This window comes from Acanthaster planci, linkage group LG12 (genome assembly GCF_054643075.1).
Source record: "Acanthaster planci isolate LZ-2023a linkage group LG12, COTS_SCS, whole genome shotgun sequence".
In the NCBI taxonomy this organism is placed as follows: domain Eukaryota; kingdom Metazoa; phylum Echinodermata; class Asteroidea; order Valvatida; family Acanthasteridae; genus Acanthaster; species Acanthaster planci.
The window spans coordinates 3581943-3600439 of record NC_141788.1 but is presented as its reverse complement, the minus strand read 5'-3'; the positions used below and the strand labels follow the sequence as shown (position 1 = coordinate 3600439).

General features: G+C 41.9%; 4 protein-coding genes across 5 annotated transcripts in view; 1 reads left to right on the top strand and 3 right to left on the bottom strand.

Moving 5' to 3' along the window:
• Positions 1 to 562: 562 nt before the first annotated feature.
• Positions 563 to 4286, top strand: LOC110977479 (acidic phospholipase A2 PLA-1-like). The gene is made up of 4 exons (XM_022231659.2): positions 563 to 763; positions 1455 to 1599; positions 2414 to 2535; positions 3083 to 4286. The coding sequence occupies exons 1-4, from the start codon at positions 661 to 663 to the stop codon at positions 3232 to 3234; spliced, it is 522 nt and encodes a 173-aa protein (XP_022087351.2). The 5' UTR covers positions 563 to 660; the 3' UTR covers positions 3235 to 4286.
• On the bottom strand, positions 3591 to 6567 carry LOC110977478 (uncharacterized). The gene is made up of 2 exons (XM_022231658.2): positions 6321 to 6567; positions 3591 to 5656 (listed from the first exon to the last, which is right to left on the bottom strand). The coding sequence occupies exons 1-2, from the start codon at positions 6323 to 6325 to the stop codon at positions 4723 to 4725; spliced, it is 939 nt and encodes a 312-aa protein (XP_022087350.2). The 5' UTR covers positions 6326 to 6567; the 3' UTR covers positions 3591 to 4722.
• Positions 6568 to 7518: 951 nt separating this feature from the next.
• On the bottom strand, positions 7519 to 11348 carry LOC110977466 (acidic phospholipase A2 PLA-1-like). Its single transcript, XM_022231644.2, has 4 exons — positions 11190 to 11348; positions 10360 to 10507; positions 9736 to 9860; positions 7519 to 9247 (listed from the first exon to the last, which is right to left on the bottom strand). The coding sequence occupies exons 1-4, from the start codon at positions 11290 to 11292 to the stop codon at positions 9096 to 9098; spliced, it is 528 nt and encodes a 175-aa protein (XP_022087336.2). The 5' UTR covers positions 11293 to 11348; the 3' UTR covers positions 7519 to 9095.
• A 3859-nt stretch (positions 11349 to 15207) lies between these two features.
• Positions 15208 to 18497, bottom strand: part of LOC110977465 (GTP-binding protein Di-Ras2-like) — a 47390-nt gene continuing 44100 nt past the window's right edge. For both annotated transcript variants that reach the window (XM_022231643.2, XM_022231642.2), the window contains exon 2: positions 15208 to 17910. In XM_022231643.2, coding sequence (XP_022087335.1) covers positions 17281 to 17910 — 630 coding nt within the window. In that variant the 3' untranslated portion in view covers positions 15208 to 17280. The remainder of the gene's footprint in view (positions 17911 to 18497) is intronic.

Genomic DNA, 18497 nt, shown 5'->3' with positions numbered 1-18497 from the left:
TCAGAGCACGGCGCACATGAAATCACGGCTTGGGGCCACCGTACACTGAGCTGTACACATTGAACACTGAGCTAGAAGCCTGAAGGAGCTTTAGCCTTGAAATCCACGCCGCTTTATAGTGTTTTCGTGCCGCTTAATATTTCACAGTCCACTTTCACTGAAATTATGTGCCCTTCAAGTCACATGGATTAAATTTGTGTTTGCCAAAAAATCCTGCAGTTTCTAATAAAACACCGATGAGACAGACGCAGTCAATATTTATGCGAATGTGGGACAAACCTATGGAGGCCCTCTTCGTGATATGGATACCACAAAGTTGACCGATCTTCAATTTGGACGTCTTCCCCCTCTTTATTTCAGTTTTAGTGACCATAAAGCTAATCGATGATCGCATATTTCCCAGGGATGATCTTGCCCCCCCCCTTTAAAAAACTCAATATCCTTCCATTCCGTGGGATTTGTGTCACCGGTTACGTAGTACTTAAAGTTGCGGGCACTTCCTAGACATATCTCAACGACAGAGATGTGCGAGTTGATGAATGTTGTTATACCAGCAAATATATAGTGACCAGGATATACTGCCACCATTTTATATTCCCTTTCTGGTGGGAAAACACGTACTGTGAATTGTGAATAAATCCGTACGTTGCTTAAATCGACATGGGCAAACTGTGCTTCATCGTTTTGTTCGTGAGTCTGCCGAGTACTTGCGTTAACCTCATCGAGGCTGGCTTACCTTTTAATAAGAGAGATCAACAGGACGGTGGGTATTCCGTTTGACTGAATTTATCATGTGGCCTATATACCGTACCATTCCAAAACCAGAATGAAGTTGGTAATTGAGGTTTTACAGTTCCTCCCCTCGTTATTAATTTCATACTTTAAAGCGCTCCAGATTCAACGGTTGGGTGCAAAAATCTTCGGTAGTTATTATACACGGGCAAATAAAGTTGTGAAATTTGCATCGTTCTTGTTACTGATTATTGGTATCATTTCTGAAACAGGTCACATTTCTTCAGCATGGTGTTAGAATGGTATAATGCCTTGAAGTTATTTTGACACCGATTTTTTTAAGTAAAAATTGGACGCTTTCCATTTTTATTTCAAAACAGGCCTGCTTTAAAATTTAACTTTTCTCTCCATGCGCTACGCGGGTCCGCCTCTTGAAAGTGTGAGGTGTCAATAACCTGGGCAGCAAGGCACTACGCTACATTGAACCGAAACTACATGGGTGTAAACATGCGTGCTTTTACATGCACTCCAAGACTCCTCATTTTGGGAAAGCCGAGATTTTGGCGGCAGATATCGCTCTCGGTAGAGAGGTCTGAAAACAATGTCTCTTTAATCGGCAAATTATGTTGCTGCCAAGGTTTTACAGTGGTAAGTACAGAGCATACTTGGTTCTGGGAATGACGTCAGTTACTCCTTTATGTTTAAACTTTCACGCATGGCAGTTTCTATCACCAATGTTGGCCAAATGGGTAAAATGACGTCATGCACCACCGGCCTGAGTCTCATCGAAAGTGCACGAGCTTACACTAGTTACGGGTGTTACTGTGGATTGGGAGGCGCCGGGAACCCGCTGGATGCAACAGACGAGTAAGCTTCTTCTTTTTTTCAGCACTAGCCTATTGGAGTGACAGATTTTGCGAACATCGATCCGTCGATACAACGTAATCACGCGCTGAGTCAATCTTTTGAGGAACGAGGTTGACACCAGGAGTAACTAACAGAAGCTTTACATGGTAGCCATCTTTCGGGGCAGTTGTTTTGTTCCGTGGTGAAATCTCCTTTAAGCATACCCCACGTCACGCAAACCGTTTGTAATTTTCTCCCAGAGAAGGAAAATTTACTACCTCGTTGAATCTTCAAGCACTCCTTAATCTTAACCCTGTTTTGAGTGTAAATTAAATGATTCAAGACAATTAAGGTTAAAGATCAGAAATTGCCCAAACAGCCGGTAAATAGGAGAGTAAATTAGTTGATGAAACCATCTCACTTCTTCATTCGCAAGCAACTTTCGGTGGTTGCAATATGCAACCATTCAGTATTCCAGCCGCAATGAGCCATCGATTCTCATATTTATTAACATAAAAATTATAAAATGCAAAAACACAAGGAAATAAAAGCAATAGCAACATATCATGAAAAAAATCAATAAAATAACTTCAAATAGCCCCATCAGTCCAAAATCCTCCGACTTAAATATGGTTTTACATACACCCTGGGGATTTAATAAAGCCAGGAATAAACAAAAAATTGAAAAAAAACTGAAATGAGCGTCTTTACTTAAAGTGCACAGCAACAAATCTCCTGTTTTCGGAACGGTTTTGAAGAAAGTTTGCAAACTGTATTTTCCATTCTATGTTTTCTCATGTCAGCGTTCCTTTCTCTCTTTCTCCATTTTCTGAAGCTGCTGTTACTTTCATGACAAATGCTACGACCAAAGTCCATGCTCGTACCGACAGACGTACACCATCCGCTACCAAATGACCACGAGTTCGTGTGGGAGCGACGATGCAACCGTGACATGCAGTAAGACATCAAAAAATTGGAAATTCAATTTAACCCTAACATTCCTGAATCCTCCAATGTTAATATGATTTTGCACACACGTAGGGAGTTAGGGTTAAAGGAAGATTGGTGAATTTTTCTTATACACTCCTCTTCAACGTACGAAACCATTTTTGGCCTACAGCGGGGTTTATTTTTTTCAGAAAAGAATTTTCCACGCTTTTCTGGACCTATTTCCGCAGCTACGGTTGTATCATTCTTGTGACATTGAGTCTTGTGCCAAGAGTGACGGCACAGTTTGCTCATGAATATTGGTATTCGATATAGCATAAAAAACAAAAAGGTACAAACACAGCTTCAAATAAGCGAAAAAAAAGGTGCTGAAAGTTCATGTGTACCAATGTACCAAAAGTGTGCTGTTTTTCATTCGCATTTTAGGATGTCAATGATGTGATAACGAGACATTGTGACAGCTAATGTGTAAATTTCAGTCAGAGATTTGGGAGGTTTTTTCTGCAGTTCCATCTCATGCAAGTTTTACTGGAAAAAAACCTGATTACCGTTTCAGAGACAGCCTCGGACTATCCTGGGTATGATGGAGACGAGAAGGAATGCGCTCTGACGATCTGTAACTGCGACAAAGATCTCGCCTACTGCCTCGCGGAGGCACGGTCAACCTATAACGAGGCTTATCGCAACTGGAGCAACTCCGAATGCTAGACCTTGGACCGACTGATAGCCACCCTCCCTGTCTCATAAAGGAACGTGCTATTTATTTGCATCATGCAGCTAAAAAAAAAAAGACGATACCGATTTTATTCTCTGCTCCCTTAATTTTTATGAAAAAAAATTAAGCCTATATCCAAAGTGGAGGGTTGAAGTAGCAGGGTCCTTGCAACAACTTTTCTTTCACATTTTGAATATCTTTCTGCTAATTTAAATGTATGAAAACCGTCACCTTTTATTAACTTTAGTGAAGAGTGCACACTTTGGAAGATTTCAGTTTGACTCGTGCTTTTCCTTTCTAAGATTTCAATTTGACCCATGCTTTTCCAGATCATGGATGACAATGATCGTTGTGATGTCATCTCAGGAAGACCCTGTTTATTTGGGGTGTTCTGTTCAAATAACCTACATCCATGTACTGTCATCAACTGAAATAGTATCCAGTCCCAAAAAGAGAAAACTGAATGCAACAAAGTCTCAAAAATTCTGGCCGAATATAGTACTGAAATATCTATAACAGCACGACTTCTTCCTGATTTAACATTAAATTGTTTGCTTAATATAAACATACAGAACTAGTTACATCGGCAAAAAAGTATTTTTGAAGTATCTAAAAATGCCCTTAAAATTATGAAATTTCAAATTAATGTTAAATGGAACACAAAATTGCAAGATAAGAATCACGCTGTGTGAACTATTACATTACATACTGTTAAATCAGAAGAATTATTCGAAAACGCAACCTTAAATTATATGCGTAATTACAGTCTATTCAACGTTGAACTTGACACCCTGTAAGAAAAGGCTGAAATCTGAATACTAGTAGCTCCGTACATCAGTTGAATACATGTACAATTCTTCAGTAGGTACAAGGAAGTATATCGTCGCAGTGCATTGTTGTACTTACACATCAAACTCGTGAAACAATTGTTTCAAAATTCTCTTTAGAGTTTCATTAAATATACAATACAATAAATTATTTAAAACAGGTTTGTACGAATTGATTGCTGCAATCATCGAATTAAAGTCTACACAGCAGCTTTAAACTGGAGTAGATTTGAAATTAATATGTACATCAATGTTTACTTGGACGAAATATTAAAACAAAATTTAAAATGTCATGCACACCTTTGGTAAAATTTATCGTATAAACATGGCCTTACCAATAATGTATCGTCGTAGGGGTATATTTTATATATCTTGAAAATGAATTGGCTAAGATGTAAACTCTGATAAAACTTATACTGTCTTTAAACAAGGTTCTGGATAAAATGTGTGACCAATCTTTAAGGAAAGCATTTTATACCTATTTACAAAAGGAGTACAAATTTGTGGAATCACAAGAGCGGGAACTGTACAAAACTTCTTGATATAATTTTTTTTCTTTTTGTAATTATGATGACTAGATGTGAATTTGAGGCGTGGAGGCATATTACTCACAGTGGGGCCATCATGCGGATCAAACTTGACCTTACTCGGCCATCAGAAGATCCTAGGGTCGCGTTGCTCGTCATTTTCGTTCAGAATGTCACGAGACAACATGACTCGTTTCATTACAACGTCCATCTCCCACTTCTGGTGGTGGGGTCCCCGACGGCACCCTTCGGGGCGCCGCCCCTTGGCCGCCAGCGTGTTGCAACAAGACCAGTAAAAGTACTGACTGTAGGCGGAGCGCTGGTGTTTGTTCAGATGTTCGTGCTGCCAGCGGTGCCAGACGAGTGGTGGGACGGGCGGCAGCGGGTGGAAAGTACACTCGTTGCCCGTGTGAGCTTCGGCGCTGTAACCCTGCCCGCACGAGAAACAACTCAGCCGCTGACTGTCGCCCTGGTAGGGACTGACGGCGAAGAACGTCTCCCTCAGGAAGTTGTTTTCCCGTTTGAGTTCGGCGTTTTCGTCTCTCAGTTGCCGGAGTTCGGCCTCCCACAGCTGCAGAGTATTGTTCTGTGCGTTGTGCTTGCGCTTCAACTCGGCTAGTTTGGCCTGGTAATCTTTCTCCATCTTCTCCCTCTCTGCCTCTGCCTTCGCTAGGGCGACTCTGACCTGCTGTATGCGCTCCTCCTGCGCCGACTTCACTTGATCTCTCTCCCGCGCGATAGCTGCCCGCTCTGTTGCCATAGCGTCTGCGTAGGCCTCAGCTTCATTTTTCCTCATCTCTAAAAGCACGATCCTCTCATGATCCCTCCGCGAAGCTTCCACCTGCAGCTTCAACGTTTGGACCTCCAACCGTGTCGAGGCCTCTCTTTCCTCCAGTTCCTTGAGCTTAGCGCTCAGTCTCTGTAGCACCGTATCGCAAGAGTTTAATTCAGAAGGCCTACTTCTACCAGGGCTTTCCTCATCATCTTCCTCATTGAGATACTCAGGAAAAGTACTCTCGACAGGTTGATTCCGACTAAAGCCTGCCATTGTTTCTGTTGATCTATATTTCACAGGGAAAAAAATTGAAACTGACCGTTTCGTACATATTTTAATCCATACTGAGTAGAAAATGATAAATTCCACTGTAAATGCAAATAACAATGACACCTCTCAGTGACACAATTACACTGATTACATTTGTTCGTGACTCTTCGTAAACTTCCATAAGAGCTATGGTTTCCACATTCCCAAAGCAGTGTGGGCATATTTCTAAAAACGATTATTTCATGCGTAAAAGAATCCTCAACCCCTCCCCCTTAAAGTCTTAGTACTGTTTCTGAGTGCTGGCACTTTCCATTCCTTTGTCTGCAGGGAGCACCCCCCCTCCCCTCCCGGTTCAGATGGGTCATAAAATGCAAAGACTAACTTCACTTATCCACAGCCAGGGGTGTGACAGGTCAGAGAATGGAAGGGGGCAAAAGCTCCCCTGACCGAACAAGCCTAGCTAAAATCGGTCGAGTTCGGATTTTCAGGGAGAGTCACATGTCGAGGAACAGCGTGCAGTGTTTGCGCGAAACGTGTGGTGGCATAGAGCTGATGACGCAATCGAAACGGTGCCCGGGACCGTGTCTGTACGTGTCGCTGGTGTGCAACTTCTGGCCACGGTGGGCATGTTTCAAACGTCCTCAACTTAAAAACTGCTCCGAAAAGTTAACATTAAATACCTCATAGCTTTCAGGCGAGACGTCTCGTAATACCTGACCGAGGCCTGCTGCCGAACGTCATGAAGAAAACATGGAGACACGAATGTTCAAAGCATGTGAAGGTTCTACCGACTTCACTCTTGTCACCAGGAAGCCCAGTATAAGTACCTGCAATGCACGCTGTCTGCGGCAGGTGCACAAAGGTGTACGGGTGTATATGTACGTGCACGGGGCCTTTGACGACTCGGCTTTCCCCCACCACGGCGCCTCTCTATTATTTGAGGACAATAAACCCATCCAAGCGTTTACCTTAACTCACCGTTTGACCGAGTCTACCTCTCTGTAGCTCATTGACGATTGAACAGAATGGCGGTAAAAAATTAGGGAATTCCCACTATGCCTTTTGGAGGATGTTTATTTCTGACCGGTTGATGAGTAATGTTTTCCACTGCGTGTCTGGGATTTTTTTCTGGGATTTCAGAGGAGAGAAATTTGGATTTTTAAATGCGAAATGGACAAAAAGATGGATATCATGCTTTTTTCAAGCATCTATACTGAGACACCGGTAACTTCATGGCCGTCATAACTATTGACAACATTAAACATTGCCATTTATTTCACCTTTGTCTTCTTCATTCTTTGAAAATGAACCTTTTGTTCTTCAGTTTATATTATGTTCGTGCAAAGCCATGTTGATGTATTTAGGCGTTTGTGCTAATACCAATGAGCGGAACTGTGATGTCATTTTACGGGGAAATCCCTGAGTGTCGCGTTGATTTGAGCACAAACCACTCCTTGATGATTTTCACATTTTGCTGTTTTGAAACTGTTTTTCTTTGGGGACTCGATTCTATTCTGTTTGAATATGGTTATAAACAAACAAGCAACCCTTCCTCGGAAATATGTTCAGTAAAATGTACTAGAAAACTCTGGTTCCGAAATTCAAACATAAAAACACCATGAACTGGACAGTGTCTTCATGGGGAAGGTGCGAGCGAGGACTAGATCGTCAACTATAGTTCGACTAACAACGCTTGAACGATGGATAGTTTGAACTATTTAGTCAACCATTGGAACCAGACCCTGGGGCATGGTCGCACCACTGGTTATCAATAGCCGATTCGATTATTATTACCAAGGGAACAATTCACTCGATTGTACGAGGTTTCAATAACCATGTACGCGACGAGAATCGCAACCAAGGGTGAAATGTGAGTAACGCTAAAAATGTTTTAATACGCCGACTGGGTCGCTGGAGTCAGGCAACTTGATTTAACTCGCCTTCAGTTGATTGGCACCCCGGCAGTAGCGCCCTCAGTTGCCCAAAAGCTTTACCGTAATTCTAATGGTTGAATAAAAGCGGTTACTTTTCAACACACTCCAACCGACAAAGAAATGAACTTGTTTGCACACATTGAAACACATGCAATTCATAAAAAGTTTTCGATTTCTGTTACTGGAGAAAAGTATTTTGTTTCTACACTACAAGAGTGTCTTTGAGAACCGTTTTTCGAGGTCCCCTACAAGAAAAAAAATCAAATCACGTGGACAGCGTTGCGTTAACACCGTAGTCATGGTCCAATTTAATTAAGGTCGTTGTTCGTTGCTAATATTTCTGAGCAGTAGGCCTAAGACTTCCAGTAACTCCGTTCGTGGATGTTGCAAGAAAGCTGCATGGCTCTCTCTAGGAAGCGTGTCAAAGATCGTTAAACGATACCACATTGACAAGTCCAGGCTAGAGTTCACTCCAGAGTATTTTCATGCAAACTAGGGTTTTCACCCTCTGTCCATTTTTCCCTTTTTTTTCTTATATTTTAACATTTTCCAGGGGAAAGCTCAGTGACTTTATTCGCAACTCTCAGACCACATGGAGAATACAATTAGAATATGCACCTCTGTCAAGTAGAACTAATATTATTAACCAGTACAGGTTAGCACATCATGCAGTAAGTTTTAAACTTCACATTGTAGACCGTCCGAGCTCTGAAGAAAAATTACTATTTCCCTCTCTCACGGATTCTGAGAATCACTTTATCTTTTTGAACTAAAACTATTATCTCAGTCCCTATAGGAAAATTCTTCGCTCCTTAGCGTATTACCTCAGTGACTGCTTAAAAATCTAAGTTCAAAATTTGAAGTTGACCTAATGTGTAATATTTCACAAACCAATAATGTGAGATTCCTTTGAAGAGCTCGTTTGCGCTAAAAAGTAATTCAATGTACAAACTTGGAAGGTGTTACGCCTTTAGATTACAGAGATGCATTGTATTACATTACATGCTTGCCAGTACGGCTAGTATTGCTTCAATCTCGTGTACATTATCAGCCAGCTGTTTTTTTTTCAAAATTTATGAGAGACCAATTGCTCTGTAACCAAACACAAGTAACTCATCATTAAACACCATAATTAACGTGAAGTGTCTTACTTTAATTTGTGAAAAGAAATCTTCTTTGGATGTTACAAGGCCATATTTGATTCTTATAAGAATGGTTAGAGACACTATAATGTTAAATGTCGAATGAAAAGAACGCCATCAGCCTTGCAGAAGTATGGCCTAAGCAACAGGTGGGCGCTATTTGAAGTGGTGGATTTGAAGCAAAGACAAAACCAAACAGCGCCCTCCTATTGTGTCCGCCATACCTCTAAAAGGCTAATATGCCTTGTCAAGGTTACAGAAAAGACTTACTTTAATTCAATGTATGCAAAGTAAACTATATTTGGCGCCAGACCGGGCCTAAGCTACAGGCCTACTACAACTCGATACACAGTCGTGCTTCTTCGTTACTGCTATATGCCTAGCATTTGGAGTTGCTCCAGTTGCGATAGGCCTCGTTATAGGTTGACCGTGTCTCCCTGAAGCAGTAAGCGAGGTCTTTGTCGCAGTTACAGATCGCTTCAGCACAGTCCTTCTCACTCCCGTAATACCAAGGATAGTCGGAGGCTTTTTCTGAATATAAATGCAAAAAAGATCTCCTGTTTTGAATTCGGGATCAACCGATGCTATAATCATATGTAAGCCTAGGCTGTGACAAAAAATCGCGTGCGGTTTGTTCAATGTACTAAAACTTCCTGAGAGCAAATGAGAATTTGTCCGTTGAGATAACGGAATAACTAATTCAGACCCAAAACCTGATGCTGAAAAATTTGGACCGGGCGTATGCAAGATGATATTGAGTAGAGTTGGTCAAGAAATAAATTCGGTATTGTCGTTTCCATGTCTTCGAATCCGCCTGGAGCAGAAGCACCCACCTCATCAGATGAAAAGAGCCAGGCTGGTGGGGGAGTATTCATTTTGTAGCGGTGCGAAAGTAACGCGTTCATTTCATAGCCGTTTGTTAATTAATGAACCAGCGAAGTACCAGTTCCCATCGGAGGAGCCTGGGTTGCTAGGAAAATTGCGCCCTCTCTTGGTCCAGCTCGGGGCTCATTACTTACTGCACGTGATGGTTGCATCGGCGGTGCCACACGAACTCACGCTCTTTTTGTAAGGGATGGAGTACTGGAACACGTTGATGGAACATGGACTATGCGTGTAGCAGTTGTCATGAACGTAACAGCAACTATCACTTTGACGCCGCTGCAAGAGCGTATGGCGCCTCGAGCAGAAGTACCCCTCATCGGTTGTAAAGAGCCATGTGGAGTGTTCATTTTCTTGGTAGTGATGAGCCGAAATGCGTGCATTTCCCAGTCTTTCGTGACCCAGAAAAGTTCTGTTCTGACCAAAGGAGCTTCTGTTGCTAAAAACAAATTGCGCCCCCTCTTGATTAAATTGGAGGCTCATAAGTAGCTTCGACGAGATTTGGAGTCACAGAATACTTACTCTCTGTGGCGAGATGGTGACTTGAATTTTTCTCTTGGCATAATTATGGCATTTATACGCATCCGTAGAGAGCATTCCCAACACTTATTAAAATTGCCGATGTATCGTTCGCGCATGCAAGTTCACGTTAATGTTTTTATTGTTCCCCAAACTGTGAATTTTAAATGTTGCATGGGAATAGTTACAACCGTACCAGAACCGTTCGAGGAACATCTGAAATCTGGAAAGAGACGTCTTACGTGTCTGTTGCATCCAACGGCGTCCCGGCCCCTCCTAAGCCGCAGTAACACCCGTAATGATTGTATGCTAGTCCGCCCTCGATGAGATTCAGTCCGGTGGTACACACGGCTAACTCTCCCAGTTGATAGAAGGCGTTGGCAGTAATTGCTACATGTTGGTATCAAAAAAGAAAGAAGTAATAGCTTAAAGAAATATAATTCCCATAACACTGGACACTGGGGAATTCGGACAGGTGCTAATCCCCTGCAACGGAATCAGAATGTTCTGTGCGTGTGGTTAGGTTGCGTCAATTGAAATTCGTCCGTTATTAATGTAAAGTTTGTGGAAGGTTTATTTGCATGGGGAGGAAATCCCAATAATTTGAAAGGTTCTGATTGTCAAAATGCAAACAGACTGCAAAATTGAAGTCCATCCAGAATCAAGTTTTCAGGAGGGGTGAACTTTTTTGGGGGGGACAAAATGTAATGGTAGTCCCGTATGGCCTTTGTGAGGGGGTGGAGCTATACATTTAAAGGCTTTTTACACGTTTTTTGAAGGAATAAAATAAAATAAACCAAGGTAGCCTTTCAGTATTGAATAACTTGATTCCTGTCACAGAGGGGGGATGTGGCCCCCTTCAACTCATCTGTCCTTAAAGTTTAAGAATAGCGACTGACAACTACAGAAGTTTCGATTAAAAATAATGTAATGAGCAACGACTCCTGGGACAAAAGAAAACGAGATTAACCGCCGGATAGGGCCGACAGACGTCACAAATAGTCTGCCATTAAAAACAAAATGATCTAATGCTATATCTGGAAACGATTTCAATGATTTCGAATTTACTCACTGCCCTGTTCAGCTCTCTCATTAACAGGCACTCCATCCGCGACAGAGATTAAGCAGGTGCTAGAGAAGCACACGAACAATGCGACCACAAACAATTTGCCCATAACGACCGACTCTGCTCATGTTGCAGTATCATCTGAGAGGGCAAATGTGTGTGACAGTAAATATAACTGTGGTGGGCGGAACATTCTGGCTTTTACTGCCGGATAATTAAACCAGGAAAACATGTCGAAGGTTCTACAGGTCTCAAACTTTGCTGGTAGGTATAACCTTCATTTGCAAGGAATGACTTGAATAATTAACAGCAAAATTTTGTTCTAGAGTGAGAGTGTCTGTGTCAATTATTAAACAGTTAATCTGTCACTGGTTATTTGTATTCAAATGACATGGAAGCATCGTAAAATGCAGCAGTACATTGGTCGAGGATGAAAAGTGGGTATCAGTATGGCAAATTCTGTCCGAAATCTCATCTTCCACCTTCGATTCTGAGATGTACTCTTATATGCTTTTTGGTCTCGTTACTCTGTTGATTACCACCGTTTTGCCTGCTTGAATCTAAGCGTGAGTTCCAATGTTTAATTTGTATATACCGGCCCACTGTAGTCAGCAAGCACTTTTGCAGCAGGTTTTGTATCTTTCTTTTCTATATGTTGGTCTCCGTCGACTTAACTGACGTATCTGGTACCTCAGGCGGGGCCCCGGAACCCCTTCGTCACTGATATAAAAGTGAGACTACGCGCACTTCCTAGAAAGCGTCGCTTGCTGGAACCTGTGCCGATTACTGCACTATTTCGCTAATAATCCTGGCTGAAGCTTGCTCACGGTGAAGCTTTTCTGTCGACGAACCATTGCAGAGGGAGTAGGGGGAGGACCACATACCGTTGTAATCCAGAACGCTGGGAGAATTACTTGCATGGCCGGCTGCGGCTAGTAATGGCACGTGCGTCTACGGGTTATAGATTTAATTAAGCCGCTACCTGGAGGTTTCCAGTCAAATATACGGCTGCTGGTCATAACTATAATGTACATGTAATTCGAACACGGAATCAACCAAAGTCGTCCGCCGATCTGCGGGAAGGGCATTCACGCAAAAGCTGAAAGGCTGTCATGGCTGAATGGGGGTTTTATATGGGGCTGGGGCATCAAAGACGTTCTGTGTTGAGGTAACTTTCACTGTCTTAATATCGGGAATAGAATTTGAGGTATTTTGAAATGTACCAAATTTCTTTTTATATCTATAAAGCAATCGACTTACTTGCACAAACACGACATACCGAAGAACAACATTGTGAAGAGCCGATTTATGAGAACAAATCACCCTGCGTTTGATTTTTCAAGACACTTCCAGCGATATTGGCTTTGCTTTGAATTTACACAAGAGTCCGTGTACTGTGGTTGCAGCCTGTTCCCTTTTTATTAAGTCGTGTACAGTTTGAAGTCGCGGTCGAGAGATTTGGACTGCACCCTCTACTTAGCTCGATGTGCACCCTAGTGTGCGATAGCGCCCTCGCTTGACACGAAATGGACACCTGGACTTGATGTCCTGTGTACCTCCCAATTCAATAAAACGCAGACATATGCTTTTGTTAATACGATAAATGTACGTTAAAGTTTTAATCAGATAGATTATGCCCGTGTTATAGTTTCCTTTTGGTTCCCGACTGTATCTTAACGCTTGGGTAAAAATCAATTCCATAATTCAATTCAATTCGTTCTACGTAAACTAATCGTAGAAAATAATAGACAAATAACCTCTGTATCCTGAGTTCTTTCATAGGTTCATTATTTTGATGTTGAAAGAAACAGGCATTTAATTTGAACTCGATGAAATGAAAATAACACATAGTCGCAAGGCATATCTTATGTCTGAATATGGCTCCAGTGCTAGATCGGTTGTTAATTGTGTTGAAAGTTTTGATTACAGCAATGTCAGAACGAGAACGGTCTTTTTCTAAAGGTCGCTTAATAATTATTACTTTTTAAAAGTCAGGGCCTTTTCTCTTCCCTATGTTGTCCAAATCTTTGCTCGCTCTTTCATGATGAATAATTTACAAAAAATTGTATATTTTCCGGATTAAATTACCATTTTGCCTTCCAATTCAAATGTTGGCCAAGAAAAGTTTTTGTACTGCTTACAGCAGATTCCTCGTCTATGATTATGTGGCTAAAAGCTTCGTTCCCCGACTAATTTGTTCCTAATGCTTTGAACAGAAATCTCGAATAATTCTGCTAGTTTCTACATGGTTTGAGGATGGTCATCATTGGTGTTGTAACAATTAAGCGGTTCTTTTAATGATAGGTCAGTGGCGCTTCCGGGTCTTGGGTCCTGCTGAGGGTAACATGAGTTTTATTTTCCAAAAAAAAGGACGGTCCAATGGGAGACTTTGAGACGGTGGCGACAGACAAGCTGGTCCTTTTCCGCGATTGTGCCCGTGCTCATAACTGACATGCATGCCAACATCAACCAAAAAGTCCGTTGTGTCTGTCGCCACCAAGCGTCTCAGAGTCTCCTTTTTTTCTTTTCACCCATAACGATTCGAACATGCTGCACTTTCAATCCCCAAACAAATAGCAACGTGTCCCCATGGTGTTACGTCCCCGCTTGATTCGCCACTGAGAAAGACTCTTTCACACCCCGACGTACGAGTTCGATATTATATTTCATAGGCAGGAACGATAAAAACGCTTGGTCCATCTAGATTTCTTGCGACGGGTTATTACCACAAGAGGGCTGTGCATTCTCTGCACCCGGCACATTCTTTGCAGGTGGTATAAAAGCTTAGCAAGATAAAATTCACTTTCATGGATCCTGCACGGCTCTGATGTTGGCTTCCAAGTGAATGCTGTTGTCTGTGTGCATGCAAGGGCTCCTGACGGTGTAAAGAGATGTGTTACCAGTGCTGTTGCTATAGTTGATTCATAGCGTCTGGTTTGGTGGTATGAGTGCGGCACGACGTATCTATACTAGGACACTCCCTCACCCGTGAAATGGTATCAAGCCCTCGACTTCTCTACATTTTACTTTGTACTCGCGTCACTGGTATACTGAAATAACACTCATTTACAATGATGACTTGATTTTTTTTATAAAAGAGTTTTTTCTGAGGCCCTCGCTTGGGAAATAATGTTCAAAAGGACGTGTGACCGCTTGGTGGCGCAGTTACCGTGCTTCGTGTGACACCGAGGCTGTAACTGGGCGTGGCGTCATTGCAGTTGGCCAGAGTACCTGTTTCGGAAGAAGACCCAATAAAGTTTGAAATGACACGTACTTGACTTCATTTGACGTCTCTGGATTCTCTGCGCCGTTATATAACTTCTCGCCCTCTTTAAGTCTTCGTTTTGATTAGCCATTGTTCTAACGCAATACAGTATGCACTTCGAGCACAAGCACCCCCTCATCAGTTGAAGAGAGCCAAATTGGTGGAGAGTGCCCATGCTGTTGGAAGCGATACCGTAATCCGTACATTTCACAGTCGTTTGTGAACCAGAAAAGTGCAGTTCCCACCACTGATCTCCATGATAAAGTCTTCAAAATGAAAATCAATGGTTACGATCAATAGGGCCTCCGTTAGTAGGAAAACTGCACCTTCTCTTGGTCCATGCTCGGGGCAATATACTTCCATGTTTCCGCGCACGGAATGGAGATGGCTTATGGGCCCCGTTTTTTTATGTACATGTATATTCGTATCGGTTTAAGGCTTATTCCAGCCAATAGGGAATCGGGAATAAGTTGAAGAAATATGGGTGGTTTCAGCATCATGAAGATAACTGTGATATCACAAATCTTAGGAGTTACTGTTATTTCTCCAGATCCCCAACTTCAAGTCAATTTTCCATTTTGCCAGAGCTTATCACGAAAACTAAACACATTAAAACGACTGAAGAGGCGTCAAGCAATCACATTTCTTTCGAATTTTTTTGGGCATGATATAGATATTTGTCTTCCAACAAAATCTAAAATCATTGAGCTTTGGGGTTATCAACTACAGTAAGAAAAAAGTAGTACCAGAAAAATCATATTTAAACTTTGGAATGGTATTTTTATTCCTTTTTTCAATAAATAAAATATCTTTAAATATCGGCTTACATTTTTATCAATGGGAAAAACAATACAATACGAATTTGTGTACAATTTCCAAATAAAGATAATGACGAAATAATGTATCACCGTGGCTAGAATAAATGCCGAACATTACAATCCACACTGATTCAAAAACTCCGAGTACAAAACATGAATAAAACTGGAGAAAAAAATAACTGTATGACATAAGAACGTATTTATGTTTTCAAGAGGGAAAAAAAGTGATGCTGAACTCCAACGGATATAAAACGTCACCTCTCACTTATCACTGCATCTTCTTCAAATCTTCGGGGGTAACAGTTCACTGTAATTTGAGATGCCTTCCCTCCTGGTGTTAATTCCACAATTCAACAAATGAATTGAATGAATTTGTACAAAATTGAATTGTCACAATGTTCCAAAGCACATTCGTACCGTTTCATTGTTTCGTTCATTTTCTCATAATTTGGAGGCGTGCCAAGAGACATTTCAAAATCTGAGATGTCAAGCGTATACAAAATTGTTTTCCGTTGTTTTCTTAGATGCTTCACTTTCAATTTTTATCTTTTGCAGATCGTTTACAGATTTTTATCTTTTGTCGAAGTTAATTGTTATTAAAAATGACAATAAAGTGTTCGTTTTAGTACAAGCTCATCGTGTCAGGGCGTGGTGGGCCACAACTGGTTCCCACTATGAATGAGATGACAACTTTTAAATATAAATTGGAATCATACTAGCTTAAAAAGCCAACTCTGAAAAAAAGTTTCTGGCGATAATATGGCCTTTTTTCCCAATTGATGAGGAAACCTTGTTTTATCGTCTCAAAAAGAGGACAGATCCCTAGTTGTCGTGGTAACCACCACACCCTCCGAACTAGCTAGTAAGTATATAAAAGAAACCAGTCACCGAAGTGGTGCGATAGCAAATCGAAGTCTCCAGATTCACGAATATTTTGGCTGGAAATCCGCGCCATGTTCAATATACACTTTGTTTAAACCTGATTGTAGACGTTCTTGACGCAGTAGCCTGGAATGCAGATGTCTGTTTCATGATGCGTTTTAAATGAAGTACAAAACTGGTTATCGAAAGATTCATCTTAGTCGGGATGTAAAGCCCGATACAATAAAACACCATCCCATACCGTATCTCGTAATAATGATACGTTATCTCTCAATAGTTACCTCATAAACAATTTCAATAGATCTGTATAAGTTATATAAGGCTAAACCATGTTATAAAATATCTTAAATATCTTGCGCACTCATAAATACACATTTTCCCCAAATCAGGAATGTAAATCGCTCTTTTCCATCTTTTGGTAATCTCTTAAACTTATATGCTCTACGTATATATTCTTATGTATAAAACAAGGAAGATTGTGTACATCTGATTGCTCCAACAAGAGGCGGTATACTTTGTAACTTGTAAAGTGCGAAGTGGCATTAATTAAGCGAATCTTCAATTGACGTCTTCGCTAGAAAACAGTCTACTCAGAGGTGAACTTCAGCTGCATTCTGCAGCCTCGTTCAAAAAACAGGTTACCCCTCAGAAATATCCGATGGGGGAAAAGACTTCGTGTTATTCTTCCGATATATAAGTACAAAATAATCAAAACAGTTAAAGATAGGAGTAATTAACACATTCATCTGTGCATAGGATAAACATATAAGTTTCTCTGATTCATGCAAACTTCACCAAGACACCTTGATCTTAATTCGCTTTTTTGGTCAGTGTATCAGAATCTTTTTTTCCTTTGTTTTGTTAGAAATTCAGACAAACTTGCAATGCTCTTTGCATCCGGCCTGCGGATACACTTCTTTTCTTGCATTATATTCGATCCGATTTGTGTCACCGTTTGCAAGCTCGCATTGCTTTCTTGGTAACAACTTGTCTGGACCGCGATTCTTACGCGCACGCGTGCTTAAGTCAGCTGTCGTGGCAACAACTGAAGGCATTCACACGCAACTGGCTGCGCCGCGGCAAAGATCGATGGTTTCAACAGTTCTCGGGAAAAAAATAACAACCTTTGAAGTCACATCACCGTGCACTTGCCCTTCAGTTTCTCACGCCTCTTTTGGGACTTGGACTTTTTCGTCTCCAAGTGGAGGCTCATGGTCCGTCGCTTCTCCAACTGAAGCAGGTCCTGGAACAGCTCCTTGACATTGTAGTTTGTCTTGGCCGACGTCTCCAAAAACGCACAGCCCCAAGACTTGGCCTGCTCCATGCCTTCCTGTATGGTCACCTCCCGGTTAGCATCGTCGCACTTGTTGCCCACCAGCATGATGGGGATGCCATCGATGTCACCTTTGACCTCGCTGATGACGTCATAGATGGGCTTGAGTTCCTCCAACGACTGCCGGCTTGTGATGGAGTAGACGAGGATGAAGGCGTGGCCCTTGGAGATGGACAGGCGCTGCATTGCTGGGAATTGGTGCGAACCAGTCGTGTCTGTGATCTGAAGTGTGCATACATTCTTATTGCAGCTGATGACTTGCCTGTAGGTGTCCTCTATTGTAGGGATGTAAGTCTCTCGAAAGGTGCCCCGGACGAATCGCAGTACCAAGGAACTTTTCCCAACTCCCCCGGCTCCAAAGACCACTACCCGATAGTCGTTGCTCTGTTCAGGCATGACGCGTAAACGGATGCTCCGATCGCGTGGTAACTGCAAAAAACAGACACAAAAGAGGCGAGAAATATCAATTTGGCGATCGAACAAACAAGTTTCGCACGAAACTTCAGAGGGATCACTATGCCACTCCAAAGAGATCACATGCTATCAACACAGTACGAATAGAATGGATCACAGCGTGTTTTGGCGGGTTTCTTCTTTCCAACACAATCAACACAGTACGAATAGAATGGATCACAGCGTGTTTTGGCGGGTTTCTTCTTTCCAACACAAAGGTACATTTGATATAAATATTGGTTCTGTTTGTTGATTCAATACCCCACCCTGACTCAGTGCCTCTTAGATCTACCTGGGAAAAAAGACCTTTGTAGCCAGTCTTCTGGGGGTGGGACGGGTCCAAGTTCGACCCAGCCTACGCGGTGGTGTACATCAGGGACAAACGATACGTGGACACAGCGGCGGACCGTTTGCTATCTTATGAAGATAGCACAGGCTGCCAACATGAACAGTATTGACTTGAAGCACCACGCCGTATCGGGTAACGCTTCAGAGACGGTTCCCACACTGTCATTGCACTGTAAGCTTAGATGCTCAGAGACACCCGATCGACTGGTCAGAAG